This window comes from Macrobrachium rosenbergii, chromosome 13 (genome assembly GCF_040412425.1).
Source record: "Macrobrachium rosenbergii isolate ZJJX-2024 chromosome 13, ASM4041242v1, whole genome shotgun sequence".
Classification (NCBI taxonomy): domain Eukaryota; kingdom Metazoa; phylum Arthropoda; class Malacostraca; order Decapoda; family Palaemonidae; genus Macrobrachium; species Macrobrachium rosenbergii.
Window position 1 is genome coordinate 11,176,025 of NC_089753.1, and position 19,897 is coordinate 11,195,921.

The 19,897-nt window shown below is 36.5% G+C and overlaps 1 protein-coding gene across 5 annotated transcripts in view; it reads left to right on the forward strand.

The window, feature by feature from the left end:
- Pi4KIIIalpha (phosphatidylinositol 4-kinase III alpha) overlaps positions 1 to 19,897 on the forward strand; it is a 195,716-nt gene that overhangs the window by 121,623 nt on the left and 54,196 nt on the right. For all 5 annotated transcript variants that reach the window (XM_067114211.1, XM_067114214.1, XM_067114213.1 and 2 more), the window contains 5 exons: positions 7,973 to 8,101; positions 13,126 to 13,309; positions 14,816 to 15,013; positions 15,268 to 15,503; positions 15,708 to 15,904. In XM_067114211.1, coding sequence (XP_066970312.1) covers positions 7,973 to 8,101; positions 13,126 to 13,309; positions 14,816 to 15,013; positions 15,268 to 15,503; positions 15,708 to 15,904 — 944 coding nt within the window. The remainder of the gene's footprint in view (positions 1 to 7,972; positions 8,102 to 13,125; positions 13,310 to 14,815; positions 15,014 to 15,267; positions 15,504 to 15,707; positions 15,905 to 19,897) is intronic.

The following is a 19,897-nucleotide window of genomic DNA, read 5'->3' on the forward strand; positions in this document are numbered from 1 at the left end:
GTTGTCAGGCGGTATTTATAGTGTCCTGGGTGTCCCGTGTTGTGAGGGTTGAATTTTCATTGGCTGCTTCAGGGGATTAAGTCCCTGGGCCAAACTGTCTCCCAGAGGTCGATGCTCACACTGGTCTCTGCGTGCGGATGTTGGAGACTGGGAGGGTAGTATGGGGAAGATCACTGTCTGTAGATTGGGGCACAACCTGATTGGTTCGTTCGTCCGGCTCTGGGGTGCTGGCAGGCGGTGCCCTACGTGCCACCGTCAAGAGGAGGGATGTCTCCTGCGTGGTGTTGAGGCTAGGTCTCTCCTTTCCGATGTACAGGTCCTCCAGGAGGCAGAGGCAGCAGTGGTCTGTTGCCTTATCAATAATTATGATATTAGGAATTATGTCCTTTCGGGTTATTCTAATATTGTGGATATTCTTGGCGTGATTATGGATGGCACCTTCCTGAGCGTTGCAGGAGATCCTCTTGGAAAATCTCATCGTGGTCATCCCAATGTAGGTGCCAGGGCATTTCCGAACAGGGCATTTGTATTGGACCACTCGGGTTAAATTTGTAATTTACTACAAAAGCAAGAAGACCAGCGGCCTGATTATGAAAAACAACCCGGCCCCCGCAGTGCAGGACCCCCTGAAGAAAACCAACGTGGTCTACATGCCTCCTAAGATATCTCAATGACTGACTGGTCTTAGCGAGTTCTCAGGAAAAGATCATTTGAGACAGGGACCGTCTTTCCAATTTTGTCGCGGCTTAGGCATCATGATAAATTTGGAAAAGTCCAATCTTCAACCCAGTCAAAGAATCCTTTATCTGGGAATGATCGTAGACACTGCCTTGTTGAGAGTCTTCCCATCAGACCAGAGGATAGAGGAGTTCAAGACATTGGCTCATTCCTTCCTGTCCAAATGGAACCCACTGGGTTGGCAATGGCAAGTGATCCTAGGACTTTTGACATCGCTAGAGAAGCTGGTTCCCTGCAATGGAGGCTGGAGGAGTTTTGGTCTCCAACAAGGGACTCACCTCAGCTACAGGTCCCTCTGTCAACAGAGGTAAGAAGCAACCCTCTGTGGTGGTTGGAAGACAAAAACCTGACAGTGGGAGTGCCTCTTCATTCGCCTCCTCCAGAGCTCTTCCTGTTCTCGGATGCCTCTTCCGAAGGTTGGGGAACACATCTAGAAGATCTCCTGACTTCAGGTGTGTGGAGTCCTCAGGACAGGAAACTTCACATTGTGCTAGAGTTGAAAGCAGCCTTCCTAGCACTTCAGGAGTTTCAAGAAATGGTGATGGGGCACTCCGTTGTTCTGATGTCGGACAACACTACAGTGGTAGCTTACGTGAACAAACAGCGGGGGCGGGGGGGGGCGCTAGTGTCACGCTAACTTCACTTGATAACAGTCCAGTTACACCAGTGGGCTATCGACAACTCAGTGGACCTCATGGCCAGGTACATTCCAGGCAAGAGGAATATAGTGGCCAACAAGCTAAGTTGTTGGGGACAGGTTCTAGGGACGGAGTGGTCTCTGCATCAGGGGGTAGCAGACTGGCTTTTTCATCTGTGGGGGAGACCAGTGATAGACCTCTTCGCATCAAGGTTCAACAGGAAGTTAGAGGTCTATTGTACAGTAGTTCCAGATCTCTTTGCCGTGACAGAGGACGCCTTTCAACATCCTTGGGACAACCTGGACATCTACGCATTTCCCCACTCCAACCTGATCTGTCATGTCCTGAACAGAGTGATGGTTTCCCAGAATCTCAGAATGACCCTTGTAGCTCCTTTATGGACTCAAGCAGAATGGTTTCCAGATCTTCTAACTCTGCTCTCAGCGGTCCCGAGAGAAATAACCCCCTTGGTACAATCTCCTCTGTCAACCTCATGTAGAGCGATACCATCAAACGGTAACATCCCTATCTCTTCACGGTTGGAGACTATCTAGTATCTTCTGTGAGCAAAAGGCTTTTCTTGCAGATCAGCGACACAGATGTCTGGTTACCTCAGAAGATCTTCTTCAACCATGTATCGGGAAATGGGCCGTCTACTGTGATTGGCATCGTCAACGGGGTTTCTCTCCAATCAGAACCTCTATTCAGCGGATCGCTGATTTTCTGATGTTCCTCAGAGCAGAAAAACACCTTTCTGTTTCTGCAAGTATCCCTTTAACGCCGACTGGATGTATTTTACGTCAACGAAAATTGTCTGTCGGGTGCCGAGTGGACGTAAAATACACGCCGACTACAAAAGTTTTTTTACAAAAAATTTTTTAAATATTCGGAAAAATCACGTGCCTTGAGGGATGCTGGGAGTTCACGGATCATGCTTTTGTTTTGTTTTTTTAAATCCAGCTGCACATGAGGGATTTCTTGCTTCCAGTTCATCTCAGAAATTCTTTAGTCACTGTTAATTTTTGCACTGTTTTATATTAGCCATTACATAAAGTTTTATATAAGAGAATGTGTGCAATTTCATGTAGAATACAACAAAAAATAACTTATGGTTGTAGCTTTTATCAGTTTTGAAATATTTTCATATAAATCATGATGTGCCAAAATTTCAACCTTCGGTCAAATTTGACTCGACCGAAATGGTAGAAAAATGCAATTGTAAGCTAAAACTCTTACATTCTAGTAATATTCAATCATTTACCTTCATTTTGCAACAAATTGGAAGTCTCTAGCACAATATTTCGATTTATGGTGAATTTTTGAAAAAAACTTTTTCCTTACCTCAGCACGCTAACTCGGCCGAACATCTCAGAAATTCTCTAGTCACTTTGTCGTAATTTTTACACCATTTTATATTATCCGTTACATAAAGTTTTATATATGAAAATGTGCGCAATTCATGTAGAATACAACAAAAATAACTCATGGTTGTAGCTTTTATCAGTTTTGAAATATTTTCATATAAATCACGATGAGTGCCAAAATTTCAACCTTCGGTCAACTTTGACTCGACTGAAATGGTCGAAAAACGCAATTGTAAGCTAAAACTCTTACATTCCAGTAATATTCAATCATTTACCTTCATCTTGCATTAAATTGGAAGTCTCTAGCACAATATTTCGATTTATGGTGAATTTTAAAAAAACTTTTTCCTTACGTCCGTGCGCACTAACTCAGCCGAAAATCTCAGAAATCCTTTAGTCACTTTGTCGTAATGTTTACACCATTTTATATTAGCCGTTAAATAAAGTTTTATATATGAAAATGTGCACAATTTCATGTAGAATACAACAGAAAATAACTCATGGTTGTAGCTTCTATCAGTTTTGAAATATTTTCATATAAATCATGATAAGTGCCAAAATTTCAACCTTCAGTCAACTTTGACTCGACCGAAATGGTCGAAAAACGCAATTGTAAGCTAAAAATCTTACATTCTAGTAATATTCAATCATTTACCTTCATTTTGCAACAAATTGGAAGTTTCTAGCGCAATATTTCGATTTATGGTGAATTTAAAAAAAAATTTTCCTTACGTCCGCGCGCACTAACTCGGCCGAAAATCTCAGAAATTCTTTTGTCACTTTGTTGTAATGTTTGCACCAATTTATATTAGCCGTTACATAAAGTTTTATATATGGAAATGTGTGCAATTTCATGTAGAATACAACTAAAAATAACTCATGGTTGTAGCTTTTATCAGTTTTGAAATATTTTCTTATAAATCGCAATAAGTGCCAAAATTTCAACCTTCGGTCAACTTTGACCCGACCGAAATGGTAAAAAAATGCAATTGTAAGCTAAAATTCTTACATTCTAGTAATATTCAATCATTTACCTTCAATTTTAAACAAATTGGAAGTCTCTAGCACAATATTTCGATTTATGGTGAATTTAAAAAAAAAACTTTTTTTTATGTCTGCGCGTTATGAATTCATGTATCATTTTGTGATAATATTTTCTCTGTGTTGCTTTGATCATTTTACAATTTGTTATATACCAAAATCTTCGCAATTTAGTGAACAATACAGCGAAAAAAAAATAACTCATTAGCTTTAACCGTTTTGCTCACAGCGCGATTTGTATACAATTATATATGAAATTTTTTTTTTGCGCTGTCTTATATTCCAATATTTATATATGATAATGATATTTTTTTCATTTCTGATGGTTGCATACTAAACTTCAGGCAATGACAAAAAGGGAGCCAAAAATGAACTCTTAATCTTAAAAACTAAGCGTGCTGTGATTTTTTAAAAAACTTTCTTTCCTCTTCAGCACTAACTCTCAAACCGTGCCGGCATACGGGAGATGCTTTTCTAAATAGAGGCTCGGCATTTTAGGGTTAAGGGCTACAGGGCTGCCTTGGTATTGGTTCTTTGTTTGAAAGGACATGGACCTAACTTCGTCTTGGGAATTCTCTATGCTGCTCAAAAGTTTTGAACAGTCTTGTTCTCCTAGAGAACTGAAACCTCCTACCTGGGATCTGACTCTGGTTCCAAGTATTTCGTTTTGGCTTCATGAAGTGATTAGGCATACCTACTCCTCATCATCAGTTTCTACTTCCAATAGTATGCATGCAAGAGCACATGACATTAGAGGACTAAGCTCCTCCTGGGCATTCAGGAAGAACTTATCTGTTCATATAATTTTGAATGCTGGTTCTTGGCTCTGCCAAACCACTTCACTCCCTTCTACCTGAGGGACATTGCCCACAGACCCTTGGACACTTTTTCCTTGGGTCCGGTGGTGGCTGCTCAACAAGTTGTGTAGCTCATCCAGTGCCCTTAGCGGGACAGTTTTGTATTTCGCCTAAGATGATGTTATGAAAGTGAGGATGATTGAGATGACTGGTCTCTTTTCCTTCCCCCTTTTTCCCTTTCTTCTCTACCTATGGGTGGTAAGATGGTTCCATCATATGCTGGAATGGGCCAGATACGGGTGAGTGAAGCAGCCTTACTGTTAGATTGCTTTTATTCTACACAAATAAACCTAGCCGTAGCAAACCCTTCCTCTCTCTAGCAAGGAGAGAGAGGAATGATAACAAACATGTATAGGTGGCTACCTTAGTTTGTCATATGAACAGATAGAATTCCTTAATTCCATCTAATGTAATGAATTTCTGTATTGGACTTAGCCCAGTAGTCTGACTGTTGGATACCCATATATCTGACAGATCAGTGGCTTAGGTCTCCTTCCTTGGAATTCTCATATTCAGGAAGTATGACCGGGTGTGCCGAGCCTCCAGTCGGTTCAGGGTTCTCTTACATCCCACCAAGAGTGAGTATCCTAATGTTAAGACCCAGGTTTGTTTTGCGTATGAACAAATGACAAATTTAATTAATTTGTATTTTTCATAACTAACAAACCTGCGGTCTTAGCATTTGCTGCCCACCTTTAGCCACCCATCTTTCAGTTAACCATGGGCTGGAAGAAAACTAAGACGTCACAGAGTTGAAACAAGGTCGCTGCCCGCTTCCCATCTCACCTCCGTGACAGATGCCATATGCCACCAATTCCTTGCATAAACAGTTCTTGTTGTTTTTTACCTGTTTCCAGCTGGCACTAGAATATTTATCCTAATGTTAAGACCACAGCTTTGTTAGCTATGAAAAATACAGATTAATTTAAATTTGTCATTTTTCTTTCATTCAAATGCATGCTTAGTTTTCTTTCATTTCTAGGGCGCAAACTAATATAGATATGATGTGAAGACCTGTCTGTTACTGTATGTTTTGAAATCCATTAAAGATTTTCAATCCTCTTTTTGTTCTCCAGTTAAAAGCCTGAATGTTTACGTACTTTCACCATTATCTCATTGACCTTTATCAAAAAATACTTGTTTCAGAAATTGTAGACTACTTTTGTGTTTGGTTATTTATAAATATATTGGACAGAGTGTGTCTGTGTGTCTGACAGTCTGATTATGTTTCCTTCCATTTAGACCTCTCATTTTTCCATGGTATTTTATTTACCAAATCTAAGTCCTTGTAGTAACCTATGAATCATTTTAGGTAAAACCAGAGACTACTACTGTAGCCAAAGTTCCTGCCAGTCATAGACCTGAGTATTTACTGCCTTTTCTTTATGTTTTTGTTTACATTTGTGTTCATGATACTTACCATCTTTTATTTATGTTATTACATTTATTCTTGAGGAGCTGGTACTAAAAATGGCGCACATTTTGCACGCAAACTGGTAGTCACTGTACCAAAGGGGCACAGTACTATACAGTAATAGTCTTTGCGTTTTCCTTCTTTTTACTTAATACTGAAGGTAGGCTTAATACAGTAATGATCCCCTATGGCAGTATCTTCTAAAAGTAGGTTTTCGGGAGAATCGCTTACAAGTATGTTTTGACAAAACCAAAACCTTTCAGCCAATGAAAGAGGGCAACAGAACTAAAAATAACCTCTTGATAGAAATACTACCATCCAGAGTATGCTGTAGTGAAGGGTCTAATAAATCTAGATACAATGTGAATCCTGTCAGTACCTCAATAAACAAACTCGGAAATGCCTTTTTTTTTATGCACATACTTTGAGGGAATGTTGACTTTGAATTGTGTTGTTTCTAACCCATATGAGGGCCTCAGAACCAGAAGGTTGTAAACGCCACCCCCACCGATTTGGAGTTAGGCATACCAGTAGATGGCAACGTTTCCTCTGTCTATTTGTGGCATTTCTGGCTAGTCAGCCGTTTCAGTAAGGTCGAAATCCCTACTTGAACAGTAGAAATTATCAATTTTAGCTAAAAGAACGTGATGTCGCATGGAGCTTACAACCTCATAAGAGCTCAGTTACAACCAGAAGGTTGCATGTGCAGCAAGGGAGCCAATACTACCAAACGGGTATTCAGTTCTGAGCCAATCAGCATTTTCCAGCATAAGGGGCTCGTAAGTGTCGGCCAATCAAGTTTACAAAGTCTAGTGAAAATTGAATGTCCGTAGTGTTGTGATTTGTTTTTTTATTATTATCCCTTATTTAGCGCCATTATGTCTTCCTCTGGTAGTGAAAGTGATCACTATGATGAATGCAACGGCCCAGAGGAAGAAAAAGGACAAGGAATGAAACGTCATGAAAAAAAATGGTGTTAAGTTACTGCGATGCAGGCCAAGAATATGTTTCTGGGTGTACAGACAAACTCGATGCCTGCACGTAATGTGAAGGCCAGCCGCTTTAATGGTTAAACATTATGATGATGGAAGGTTATCATCGTCAACATCATCATTATTATTATTATTATTATTATTATTATTATTATTATTATTATTATTATTATTATTATATTTTCCATCACACTATATTGATTACTCATCAATATTATTATTATTATTATTATTATTATTATTATTATTATTTTTATTATTATTATAATTATTATCATTATTACATCCATTGTTGTTATACCACGAATATAATAACACTTTATTATCATTTTACACATTTAACTATGGTTTAATGTTTGACCAGAATATAAACTGACATTTTGAATGTAGCGCCATAAGCGCTTTCCTACAATTTTTCAAATTTTCACAAAAAAATTCTAAAGAGTAGGGCTTTCATATGAAACTTAGTTTAAACCAATATCTTTCTTAGAAGCAGAGTAATGAATGCTAGACTTTCAGGGCAATTTACTCATTTTTTAAAAAGTGGCGTTTACAACCTTCTGGTTCTGAGGCCCTCATATGACATCCCTAGTAACTAAGCACAGTACAGTATACTGTCTGCAGTTATACCAGGCACAGTATTTTTTTTTTTTATTAATTCATAATAATAATCATCATCTCAAGATATATTTCATACCTTAAACCAAACACAATCACAACAACAGATATGTAAGGCAAAATGGAACACAAACAGTTTGGCAGTACACGTAAATGTAGTTCTAAAGTTGCCTGCTGTGCTTGGTAAGAGTTATGTAAAGATTTGGTTGGGTCAGTAAAGCTATTGGGGATAGTATGCATGCTCTATCTGCCCCTGCATGTGAAGGAGCTCAGCTTGAATTTAATATAATACTGTATTGTTTCATAACAGGAAAGTGTTGATCGAAGACTTGGGCTTTTCTCAAGACAAAAGGAAGAGGTGAATCCTTTGGCAGCATATGAAGGGTGTAATTTAGAGCCTCAAGTTCCTCAAGTTGGGCCACATGATATATGGATAAAGGTGAGAGAAGTTGTAGCTTTTACGATTTTGATGTGTGATTACATTTTGGTTTTTGCATGAATATACACATTGAGGAAGAATGAGAGAATGGTTTTGCAAGAAAGGATTTTAGAGAAGTGTCTAGTTAAAATATCAGGTAAAGTAGAAAGTAGATACTAAGAGCATCACAAAAGTTTCAGAAAATAGTTGAGTAGATAACAAGGGTCTAGCTTTTAAGACTTTAAATCTGCCATGGACTTCAGTATAAGAAAAATATATTACTAAAATAGTAGTTTTGATGAATATAGTAAAGTAATATAGGGAAAGATTCTTAAACTGGGAAACTGGGAAAGCGACTAAGATTTCTTATTAACCCTTACAAAAATTTCAACGTCAACTACTGGAAAAACACAATTGTAAGCTAAAACTCTTACATTCTAGTAATATTCAATCATGTACCTTCATTTTGCAATAAAAATTCTCAATATTTTGATTTATTGGGTGCCAGTGGGCGTAACTGTCATTTTGTCGTAATTTTTGCACTGTTCTATATTACATTACATAAAGTTTTATATATGAAAATTTCAATTTCATGTACGGTCAACTCATGGTTGTAGCTTTTATCAGTTTTGAAATATTTTCATATAAATCACAATAACTGCCAAAATTTCAAAGTCTTTGACTCGACCGAAATGGTAAAAAACGCAATTGTAAGCTAAAACTCTTACATTCTAGTAATATTCAATCATGTACCTTCATTTTGCAATAAATTGGAAGTCTCTAGCACAATATTTCGATTTATGGTGAATTTTTGAAAAAACTTTTCCTTACATCCGCGCCAGAAATTCCACGTTGTCGTCATGTTTGCACTGTTTTATAACGTTCATAAAGTTTTATATATGGAAATGTGCGCAATTTTAGAATACAACAGAAAATAAACGGTTTAGCTTTTATCAGTTTTGAAATATTTTCATATTTTGATAACTCAATTTCAATTTTTCAACTTTAACTCGACCGAAATGGTAAAAACGCAATTATAAGCTAAAATATTAATATTCAATCATGTACCTTCATTTTGCAACAAACTGGAAGTCTCTAGCACAAATTTCGATTTTTTATATCGCCGAACATCTCAGAAAATGTTGTCGTAATTTCATGTTTTACATTAGTCATTATATAAACAATATGAACAACAGAATACAAAAATAACTCATGGTTGTAGCTTTTATCAGTTTTGAAATATTTTCATATAAATCATGATAACTGCCAAAATTTCAACCTTTGTCAACTTTATCTCGACCGAAATGGTAAAAAAACGCAATGGTAAGCTAAAAATCTTACATTCTAGTAATATTCAATCATTTACCTTCATTTTGCAATAAATTGGAAGTCTAGCACAATATTTCGATTTATGGTGAATTTTGAAAAAAACATTTTCCTTTATTGCGGTAACTTGGCCGAACATCTCAGAAATTCTTTCGTCTCGTTGTCGTAATATTTGCACCGTTTTATATTAGTCATTACATAAAGTTTTATATATGAAAATGTGCGCAATTTCATGTACAATACAACAGAGAATAACTCATGGTTGTAGCTTTTATCAGTTTTGAAATATTTTCATATAAATCAGATAAATAGAAAAATTCGACTTTCGGTCAACTTTAACTGGACCGAAATGGTAAAAACGCAATTGTTTTATAACTCTTACATTCTAGTAATATTCAATCATTTACCTTCATTTTGCAACCAATTGGAAGTTTAGCACAATATTTCGATTTATGGTGAATTTTGAAAAACGTTTTCCTTGCGTCCGCACCAGAAATTCTTTTCACGTTTCGTAATGTTTGCACTGTTTTATATTAGTCGTTACATAAAGTTTTATATATGGAAACAATTTCATGTAGAATACAACAGAAAATAACTCATGGTTGTAGCTTTTATCAGTTTTGAAATATTTTCATATAAATCACGATAACTGCCAAAATTTCAACCTTCCGTCAACTTTAACTCAACCGAAATGGTAAAAACGCAATTATAAGCTAAAACTCTTACATTCTAGTAATATTCAATCATGTACCTTCATTTTGCAACAAACTGGAAGTCTCTAGCACAATATTTCGATTTATGGTGAATTTCTGAAAAAAACTTTTCCTTACATCTGCGTATGCGGTAACTCGCCGAACATCTCAGAAATTCTTTCGTCATGTTGTCGTAATGTTTGCATCGTTTTACATTAGTCGTTATATAAACTTTTATATATGAAAATGTGCGCAATTTCATTTAGAATACAACAGAAGATAGCTCATGGTTGTAGCTTTATCAGTTTTGAAATATTTTCACATAAATCCTGATAACTGCCAAAATTTCAACCTTTGGTCAACTTTAACTCGACCAAAATGGTAAAAAACGCAATGGTAAGCTAAAACTCTTACATTCTAGTAATATTCAATCGTTTACCTTCATTTTGCAATAAATTGGAAGTCTCTAACACAATATTTCGATTTATGGTGAATTTTTGAAAAAACATTTTCCTTACGTCTGTGCGGTAACTCGGCGAACATCTCAGAAATTCTTTCGTCTCGTTGTCGTAATATTTGCACCGTTTTATATTAGTCGTTACATAAAGTTTTATATATGAAAATGTGTGCAATTTCATGTACAATACAACAGAAAATAACTCATGGTTGTAGCTTTTATAAGTTTTGAAATATTTTCATATAAATCACGATAAATAGAAAAATTCGACTTTCGGTCAACTTTAACTCGACCGAAATGGTAAAAAACGCAATTGTAAGCTAAAACATTCTAGTAGTCTAATCATTTACCTTCATTTTCAATCAATTAGCTTCATTTTTCAACAATTTCGGAAAAACTTTTTTCTCTTACGAGCCAGAAATATTTCGATTTATGGTAATGTTTGAATTTTTTATATTAAACATAAAGTTTTTTTGGAAATGTGCGCAATTTCATGTAGAATACAACAGAAAATAATTCATGCATCATTTTTTGATAATATTTTCTATGTGATTGCAAAATTTGATCGTTTTAACTCACCGAATTTGTTATATAAACCAAAATCATCATTCAATTTACCTTCATTTTGCAACAATACAACTAAAAAAATTAACGATTTATGGTGAATTTTAGCTTTAACGCTCTGCGTGTGCTTCGCCGAACATCTCAGAAATTCTTTCGATTTGTATCAATGTTTTATATAAGAGTTTTTTTTTGAAAATGTGTCATTTCATTTATTCCAATATTTATATATGATTTTTCATTTTGATTTTCACATGCGATAACTAAACTTTTGTCAAATGATGGTAAAAAAAAAGCTAAAAGCTTACAAAAATGAACATTTAATTTTCCAAAAACTGGAAGTCGTGCACAATATTTCGATTTATGTGATTTTTTAAAAAACTTTTTTTTTGCGTGTAACTCTAACTCATATTTGCACTGTTTTATATTAACGCTGCTTTCATACAATACAACAGGAGAGCTTTTATCGTTTTGTATTTTCATATAAATATAAATAGAAAAATATGACTTTTTCGTCAACTTTAACTTTAAGGGTTAGTAATATTTTTAAAGAGAAACACTCCATCATTTTTTTTTCCCCCCATCAGTCCAGATAATATTTTTTTGGGTCCCAATTTGTTATAACCAAAATCATCACAATTTATTACTTCTTACACTAAAAAAATTAAGCAGATCCGCGTGATTTTTATAAATTTTTAAGCCAGATTATTAAGATGAGGTTGCTAGTCCATGGTCCTTACAGAACAAATAAATGTTGTAATAGCCATCTGCAGGTTGTTAATTTGATTGTTATATATGTATATTATTGACAGACTGATAAGAGAGTGGCAGTCCAAAGTCAGAACAAATAAATGTTGTAATAGCCACTTAGTTAATTTGATTTATTTACTGTTAGAAACAACATAGTTATTATTTAGTTAGAATGTTGTTTCTGGAGAGTCATGGTAACATTGAATTTTGTATTGACAGACTGACTGACTGGCAGAAAGTCAGGATGGTTCAGCATTTAGTGTATTATTTAGGTAGAATGCTCTTGTTTCTGAGGAATCATGGTAACAGTGAATTTTGTCTTATAGAAATGTTTGTGTTATTGCAGTGGGGATCTTTGCTTACAAAAGTATTTGCTGTTTATTGGATAAGAAATATAAAAGCTGCATCACAGTTTTCAAAACCAGTGGTACAAATTGTTTGAATATCAAGACTAGATGACTTTTTATATTGAAGTGGCGTCTTTTTGAACAGAAATTGAAGCGCATGTCAAATAATGTACCAGGATTGAAGATGGCTAATGAAATTTAAGACTGACATCAATTTTCACCTTTAAGGTAGAATTATGCATTTAATAAACTTTATTTTAGTTAGGATTTTGAGTATTCAGTCCATGAACTATGAAATTCTTTAAAATTTTATTTTTGAAATGAACTTACCTTTCCATTATGTAGCTTTTACTTCTGTGCCAGCAGTAGTAAAAGCTATATAATGAAGAGGTAAGTATTTAAAATATAAATCTTAAATTAAGTATTTATATATTGTAATTTGTATGGAAAGGCTTGTTAGCTCATATATGATACTGTAGTTTGTATCTGGAATTTTCCTCTACATGGTATGTGTACAATGTTAATTAGAATCTTGATCTTAGAGTGGTATGATTGACTATTGGCTCCAGTTTGGTTGTAAATACTATATAGGGTTTAAGTTCTTTTTAAGTACTGTGTGGTGTATTCTCATGTGTGCACTTGTATAGGTATCTGTTTTTATAATATTTTATTTTACCCAGCTTAAGAAGTCAAATGTAATATGTATTTATGAAACATGGCATAAAAGAAATCTGTTTTTTAACCACTGTATTTGATTGTGTCAGATTGTGATAAAAATATATCTCAATATTGAGAATATTTTTCAATATGAGCTAACTCTTTTCTTTTGCTCATTGCTTAATTGCTTTCTAACATACTTAACTTCTCTCATGAGTGATTGAACTGCAAATACCTGTATTCTCTCCTGAACAGTTCATAAGTGAACGCATAGAGATAGCCAAATACGACAGTGATGCTCAGGTTGCCATGTTTGCCTGCATGTTCCACCGCACTCTCCACATGACTGTTGGTAACGCCGACTCCAAAATAAATCGACATGTAGGAGCCATTGGTACTCGTTTCCGTCTGCTTTCTTGTGCCCTTACGCTTATTCAGGGTATGTTATGTTACTTGCAGTATAGAGAACACTGTAAGTTGTTTTAGTACTGAATGAGACTCCGATATCTGGATTTTTTTTTATTTGAAGGAGTATATGTTAAGAAGAGTTTAATCTAATTCCTTCCATGATTAAATGTTATAGGTATCAGGCATTTTGTGCTGAGAAATACTTTCTGTTTATACTATTATATTTTATGACTGCCTACTAGTATATGTAGAGTAAAAGTTAGATGATAGCACAGCTGTCATTTACATTGAATTATTCTTGGAATATCTGATCTAGTATTCTTCAACTAAACCAGGTTCATTTCATTCTGTGATTTTTGTATATATAAGAAAAGTAGCATTTCACATATCCCATATATTTGGTCTTCATGAATCATAGACATATCATTTCAGAATTAAAAGAAGACTTTGCTGGCTGAACAGTTTCACCATGCATGCTCCTCATGAGTCTTAGGATTTAGTTTAGTAAAAACCTCACATCTCTTTTGTCTAACTTTATTCAAACTCTGTAATCCTAATCTTAGCTGATTTGGATATTTCACTATTTAAATATATCTTTTTAATCAAGCAGACAGTCATTCCTGTTTTATTATTTTTGTATTTCTATTGGTGAGGTTTACATTGTTCTGTGCCATAATGGACTGGACAAGTATAGTGAGTATAGTATATAACTGAATTCATAGGTAAATGCTGCCTTCATTAGCAGTATAAATGTTCAAGTTTTCTTAGGTCATTTGTATATAATTATAGACTTTGGTGAATTGACAGTTACCAGGTGTTAGACTAGGTGGCCCACATCCTATCTCCTCATTCTTCTTGTAGTATATATAACCTGCACAGCCTCATATAACTGATTGTCCTTAGATGTCTTTAATATGTCTTTTATCTTGAGATTTTAGAATTAATATATCTGGGAGCATAAAGACTGCAATTTGGACTTTTTATGATTAATGGGTTTGTATGTAGATTACAAAAACCTAATTTTTTCCAATACAAAAGCATCAAATGAGGTTAGATCCATGAGGAGTGATGATATTAAATCTTTGCAATCCATTTTAATCTTTAGCCAGCAGATGACCTTTTAATTTGGGAGTCAAGCACCTTGGATTCATGAAAACCATAAACATGGATACATAAATAATGGCATTGTCTTGAAAAAAATTAGCTTTGATATAGAATCTATATCAATATGTTTAGTTAAAGTATATCTCTTTGTAAAAGTTAATTGCTTTTGCAAAATACACCAAATATAATACAGTACATATTAAAATAGTAGATGTCCTTTCTGGTTGCTTCATGCAATTTTATTTATTAAGATGTTTGTACTTTCTGTACCTTATCTTGTCATTATTGATCATATATTATAGTTTGATGAAATATTAAGAGATTCTATGTGTTTTACACTATCTTTTATACAGTTTATTCTTATACTTGATTTTGCTATTCATTTTTTGGTTGAATTGAGGTGATCATGATTCAAATATTCAAAACCTTTCAGGTGATGCTATTCCCAAGTCTTTAAGTAAAAATGTACTTCGAGAACGAATCTACTGTGCGTGCCTTGATTATTTTTGTGCTCCCAAGGGCTGTCCAACACAGAGGCCAGCACACCTGCAGGAGGATATCAATGCTCTGTTGAATTTCTGGAATGCTTTACATGCTGATAAAAAATACCTCAAAACAAGCGTAATTGGAGGTAATGGTCTTTCTTTTTTTGCTGATTGAAATTGTATTGTGTATGAGAAAATTTGGTAATGTAATGATATGGTTGATGATTCATTTTGATTTTATAGCTGGCTGTTAGTGCTTAAATTTATCAGTGATGAATGGACAATAGTTGTCTTTCCTTCAGTAATATTTTTTTACTGTATTTGGTTTTATTGGATCATTTTATATATATTTCTACTGAATTGTTGCTCTGTAGAAATTAATCTTTTTCAACTTTTGCAGATTTCACTTCCTACCAATACAGTGGAGGAACATCTCTTTCTCCATCAATGGCATCTGATTTGCGTTCCACTTCAGGTGAATTTGTGATGAACAATACAGGTTGGATTAACACAGTGCCTCTTTCATCCAACACTTCTACACTTTCCAAAAGGTCTACACGTAGCAAGAGAATGATTAATCCTGACATTTATGTCAAAGATTATTTGAAGAAAAGAGCATTGATACTCTCTCTCTTGGTAAGGTTTTGCCACATGTTCATTAACTTTAAGCTTCTGGAGACAATTGTTTCTGATTGATTGTAATGGTTTTATTATTCAGTTTTCCTAAAGTAGGTTAACAAGATCTGACTTTTAAAATAAAGATCTCTTTATTCTGAAGTTGCCTTTTCGTTTTTCATTTTGTTTACCTGCTGTATGATGTGTAACTTGGCATGTTTTCAGGCTGTTGAAATTCAGACATTAAAGGTATGGCTGCAACCCCCAAGACCAACAGGCCAAGGAGGTGAAGTAACCACACCTCAAGAGGAAGCTCTCGTTAAGTGGTTGTCTGGTGTCTCAAGCAGTCCAAAGTCTTGGAGTGGCAATACAAGTTTAGCCTGGAGTATCTCACCAGCGTTAGCTGTGTATCTTCCAACAAGGTGGGATTGGACAGCCATGTTATTCAGTTCTGAAAGTATACAAGTTAGGTGTCATAATTTTTATGTTTCGTTTGAAACTGTTTTTACAATGAAACTCATTTTCATACAAAGCTGTTAATCATGAAATAACCTATAACTTTGGAAGTGCAACAAAATATTTGAAGGAAAATGGTTGCAGTGTGCATGCTTAGCCAAGCCCTGGATCATTGAAGATACTTTACTAATATTCATTCTCTTGTGCCAAGCACCACCTGGAAAGAGATGGCAGGGAGAATGGCAGCTGAGTTTATGGTTAATAGGTTTTGTAAACGCTATTTTTATTGTAAGAATATAATATACTCATGGAGAACAGTACAGAGGAAGTCTGGCATTCAAGGATGGGACAAACAGACTTAACAAGAGTTTCCTTGTGGAACTTATTTCCTCTCAAGATGCAAGGTTGACACCTGTCAAGCTTGGCTTTAGGAAAAGACTGAAGACAGTACTCTTCTATGATTCAGAGGAGGCAGTGCACTCTGTCCTTTTAGGGCTGAGCCAACTATGCTACTGTCTAAGAACCAGATAAACCTGTAGGGAGGTTGGCAACAGATCTGACTTCTTAGGGGTTGACCTGCAGACCCAGGGATTGACACAATTTCAGAATACTGTATGTATGTGATTTAGCAAATCCTGCAAAAGGGCCAGAATCAAGTAGTCACACAGGTGGCAGCAAAGATGAAAGCTTAGACAATGTACCCAAGAGATTACTGGGAAAAGAATCCAGGTGTGGACCTGAGGGTTAGTACAATGACTGAAGAAAAGCAAAGAACCTAAAGCTGGAATGCATGGCCTTGCCAAGGGAAGTGGAGGTACTTCCTGGGAGGCAGGTAAACAGGAACATAAAAGTACATGTCCCTCAGGTCTACAGGGACCTGTAAATCCCCAATGCAAATAGATCTCTATATGAACTCCACTGGTCTCCATACAGGATAAGGTTAGGCAAAGAAGTTTGTTGAGCTGGTTGAGGTTGATGATTGGTCTCCATCTTCCAGAAGACTGGAACAAGGAAGAGATGACTGAAGAACCACAGCAAACTTGTGGAATATTCTTGATACCACCCATCTGCAGCATCTGTGACAGTGGTGGAGGACCTGCTTCAGAAAACGGGAGATGAGAACAGAATAAGAAAACATCAGAACCTTAGGCTCCTTGTCAATGAGCTTCCAGGCCTTTCAGGTCCCCTGAAGATAGCTCTGATCTGGGAAGGTGGCAGAGAGAAAGATGGGATTTCATCTTTGGTCATTCATGTGAGGAAGCTTCAAAGAAGACTTCCCTTAACTTCTTGAACAAAAGGATGATTAAGAACTACTAAGCTATGGAGCAGAGCAGCGTGAATGTGAAGAGAAAAGGGCGAGGTTCCACAGGAACAAACAAAGCCTGCTGTCAGTACTGTGTCATGGAATGTTGTTGCTAATTGTGAGACCATCGCTGAAGTTGAAACTTGGGTGAGAAGTGGTGCAAAGAAATAATGATGATGAAGAGGCAGCAGCCCCCAAGTTAATATCAGCCCTTGTTGCAGTAGACGTTAACTTGTAATGCATGAACCAATTCCTCCCAGTTTTTATAGGAAGAGATAGGGAGCCATGGGGTCTGAGACTTGCAACAAATGTAACTCTGCCAAGAACAGGAACTTGGAATGATTATTATATTGTGTCCCTTTTCTTCATCATAGTGTTGGCAAGCAGACAATACATACTTCATGCTTTAAGCACTGACACACAACTGAGAGAAAGAATGAGGTCACAAACTCTGTCTTTGTCCTTGGCAAAAGGAGAACTCAAAGATGGGGTGGAATGGGCACCACCAAAGACCCACTCTTGCCAGTTAAGTAGTGTAAGACTCTACCTGAAGAACCACTTGCAGGAGTCCATTTCTGAGGCAGACCAGCTGACAGAATTAGGTTTGAAGTAGGCAGGAGCTTTGTATGCAGTTGACTCCATTACCAGCAAGGAAGGCAAGCCTTAAAAGTGGATCCTTGGGTGGACATAAAACTTCTGGAAGTTCTGCTCAGGAACAGGCAGGCAGTGGCTTGAGCTCTTGGGCTTGTCATAACTATGACTGGAGCTGTGATCACCCATATTCATCATAATGTTTTTTGTTTATATATTCAAGGTCTTGGCAAAAAACAGCTCAAATGTTTTGGGTCCTGATGCCTCATCATCGTTATAAAGGGCAGCTGTGAGGGCCTTGGGCCGTTGTTTTTAAAGATGTTGCAGATTCTGTTAGGAGTCATGACAAACAAAGTGCAATCTTACAGGTCATGCAGGTTTTCAGAATTATCCTTGTCCAATCTTCAACCAGCATAACACAGTCTTGAGAAGAATTAGCACTCTTGGGGGTCCAAGGACAAGAGTGAGAGGCAAGACCTGAGGGGCCAGAAGTAGGCAAACAGGCAGAATAAGCAGACAATCCAGACACATCAGGTGGCATGGGAACCTTGGAGCATGGAGGCAATGAATTGCTTGAGGTTCATGATAGGCTACTTGAGCAACTTCTGGCTGTTAGTGAGCAAGGACCTGATTGAAGATTGAAATAGAGGATGTCTAGAAGATGAACCAGAAGGATAGTGAGACTGTGTGCCACTAGGATGCTTCAGGGAGCAAGAAGCCCTTTCTGAGTTTGGACAAATCCTAGGACAAACCTAAATAGCAGTGACAGTGTAGCAGCTTGAAGATACTTTTGACCCTTGCAGGGACCTGCAAAGGGATTTTAAGAATAGGAGATAAAAGTTTAGAAGTCAAGACACCTGGCATTTGAGAAGTGGATAAGCAGAGGCATTGCCACACTCTGAAGCATAAGAACACAGTAGTGACTGAAGAGTTCAGATACATTGGAGAGGGATGAAAGCATGGGAATAGCATTACCAGGAAAGATTGAAGCAGAAATAGAACATGACAGCAAGACAGTGGGCATGGTGATATCAGGAGCAGCAGCTAGCTCTTGAGCCTTTGTTTCGATGACAGCAAAAATTTGTCCTTGAATATTGGTGACTTAAGGCCATAACCCTACAAAGAAATCCTCATCCACAGGCTCAAATATGGAATCAGATGAAGAAGTTCCGACTTGAACAGGAGGAGGAAAGGGTAGACAGATGTGTGGCATGAAGGCAGCAACAACTGGAATGGCAGACAATAGACCTGGCTCATCCTCAGCAGGGTGGTGAGGAACTCCTTGGATGAGGGAGACATCAACAGAGATGAGGACTTATCTGTAAACAGAGTAGAAACAGGCAGTGGTCTACTACAAGGGTGAGAAGATCTAGTAGCAGCAGGTGGCAGCATGAAGGAAGAAGCTCCATCCAAAAACACTTTTCTGAGTTGACCTGTGTGGTTATGGAGCAATGAGCCAAATTTGATGATTCTCCAATTGAGGAGGAAGAACATCTAGACATGATTTTGCCTAAAATAATACCACTGTTCATTACACCAATCCTTGCAAACTATGCATGCAAGGGTAATAGAACACACTTGGGCCCTATAAGAAGGTAGCTTTATAAGCACTGCAGGGCTTGCCATCCCTGCTAGTACAAGTACATTGAGGCATAATGATCGTGAGAATGAAATGTTAAAAAAATGCACATATAGACAGTCTCCGGGTTATGATTGGCTCGGCTTACAATGTTCCAAGTTTACAGTGCTCTTGAAATATATTCATCAAAAATTATTTCCTGGATTACAACACATGTTCCAGGTTTACAACACTGACAACACCGATCCGACGGAAGAAATATGGCTCCAAAATGGCAGAATGGTCAAATTTTGAAGGGTTTTTTTTAAAACTCAATAAAAATGCAGGATACATTGTTTTCAAGACACCCAAAGGATTAAAAGTAAGGTTTTCTTATGATTTTTTACAGTATTTCATATGACGCCGCTCTGAACGGAAGAAATATGCATCCAAACTGGCAGAATGGTCAATATTTGGAGTTATTTTTTTTTATGAAAAACTCAATGA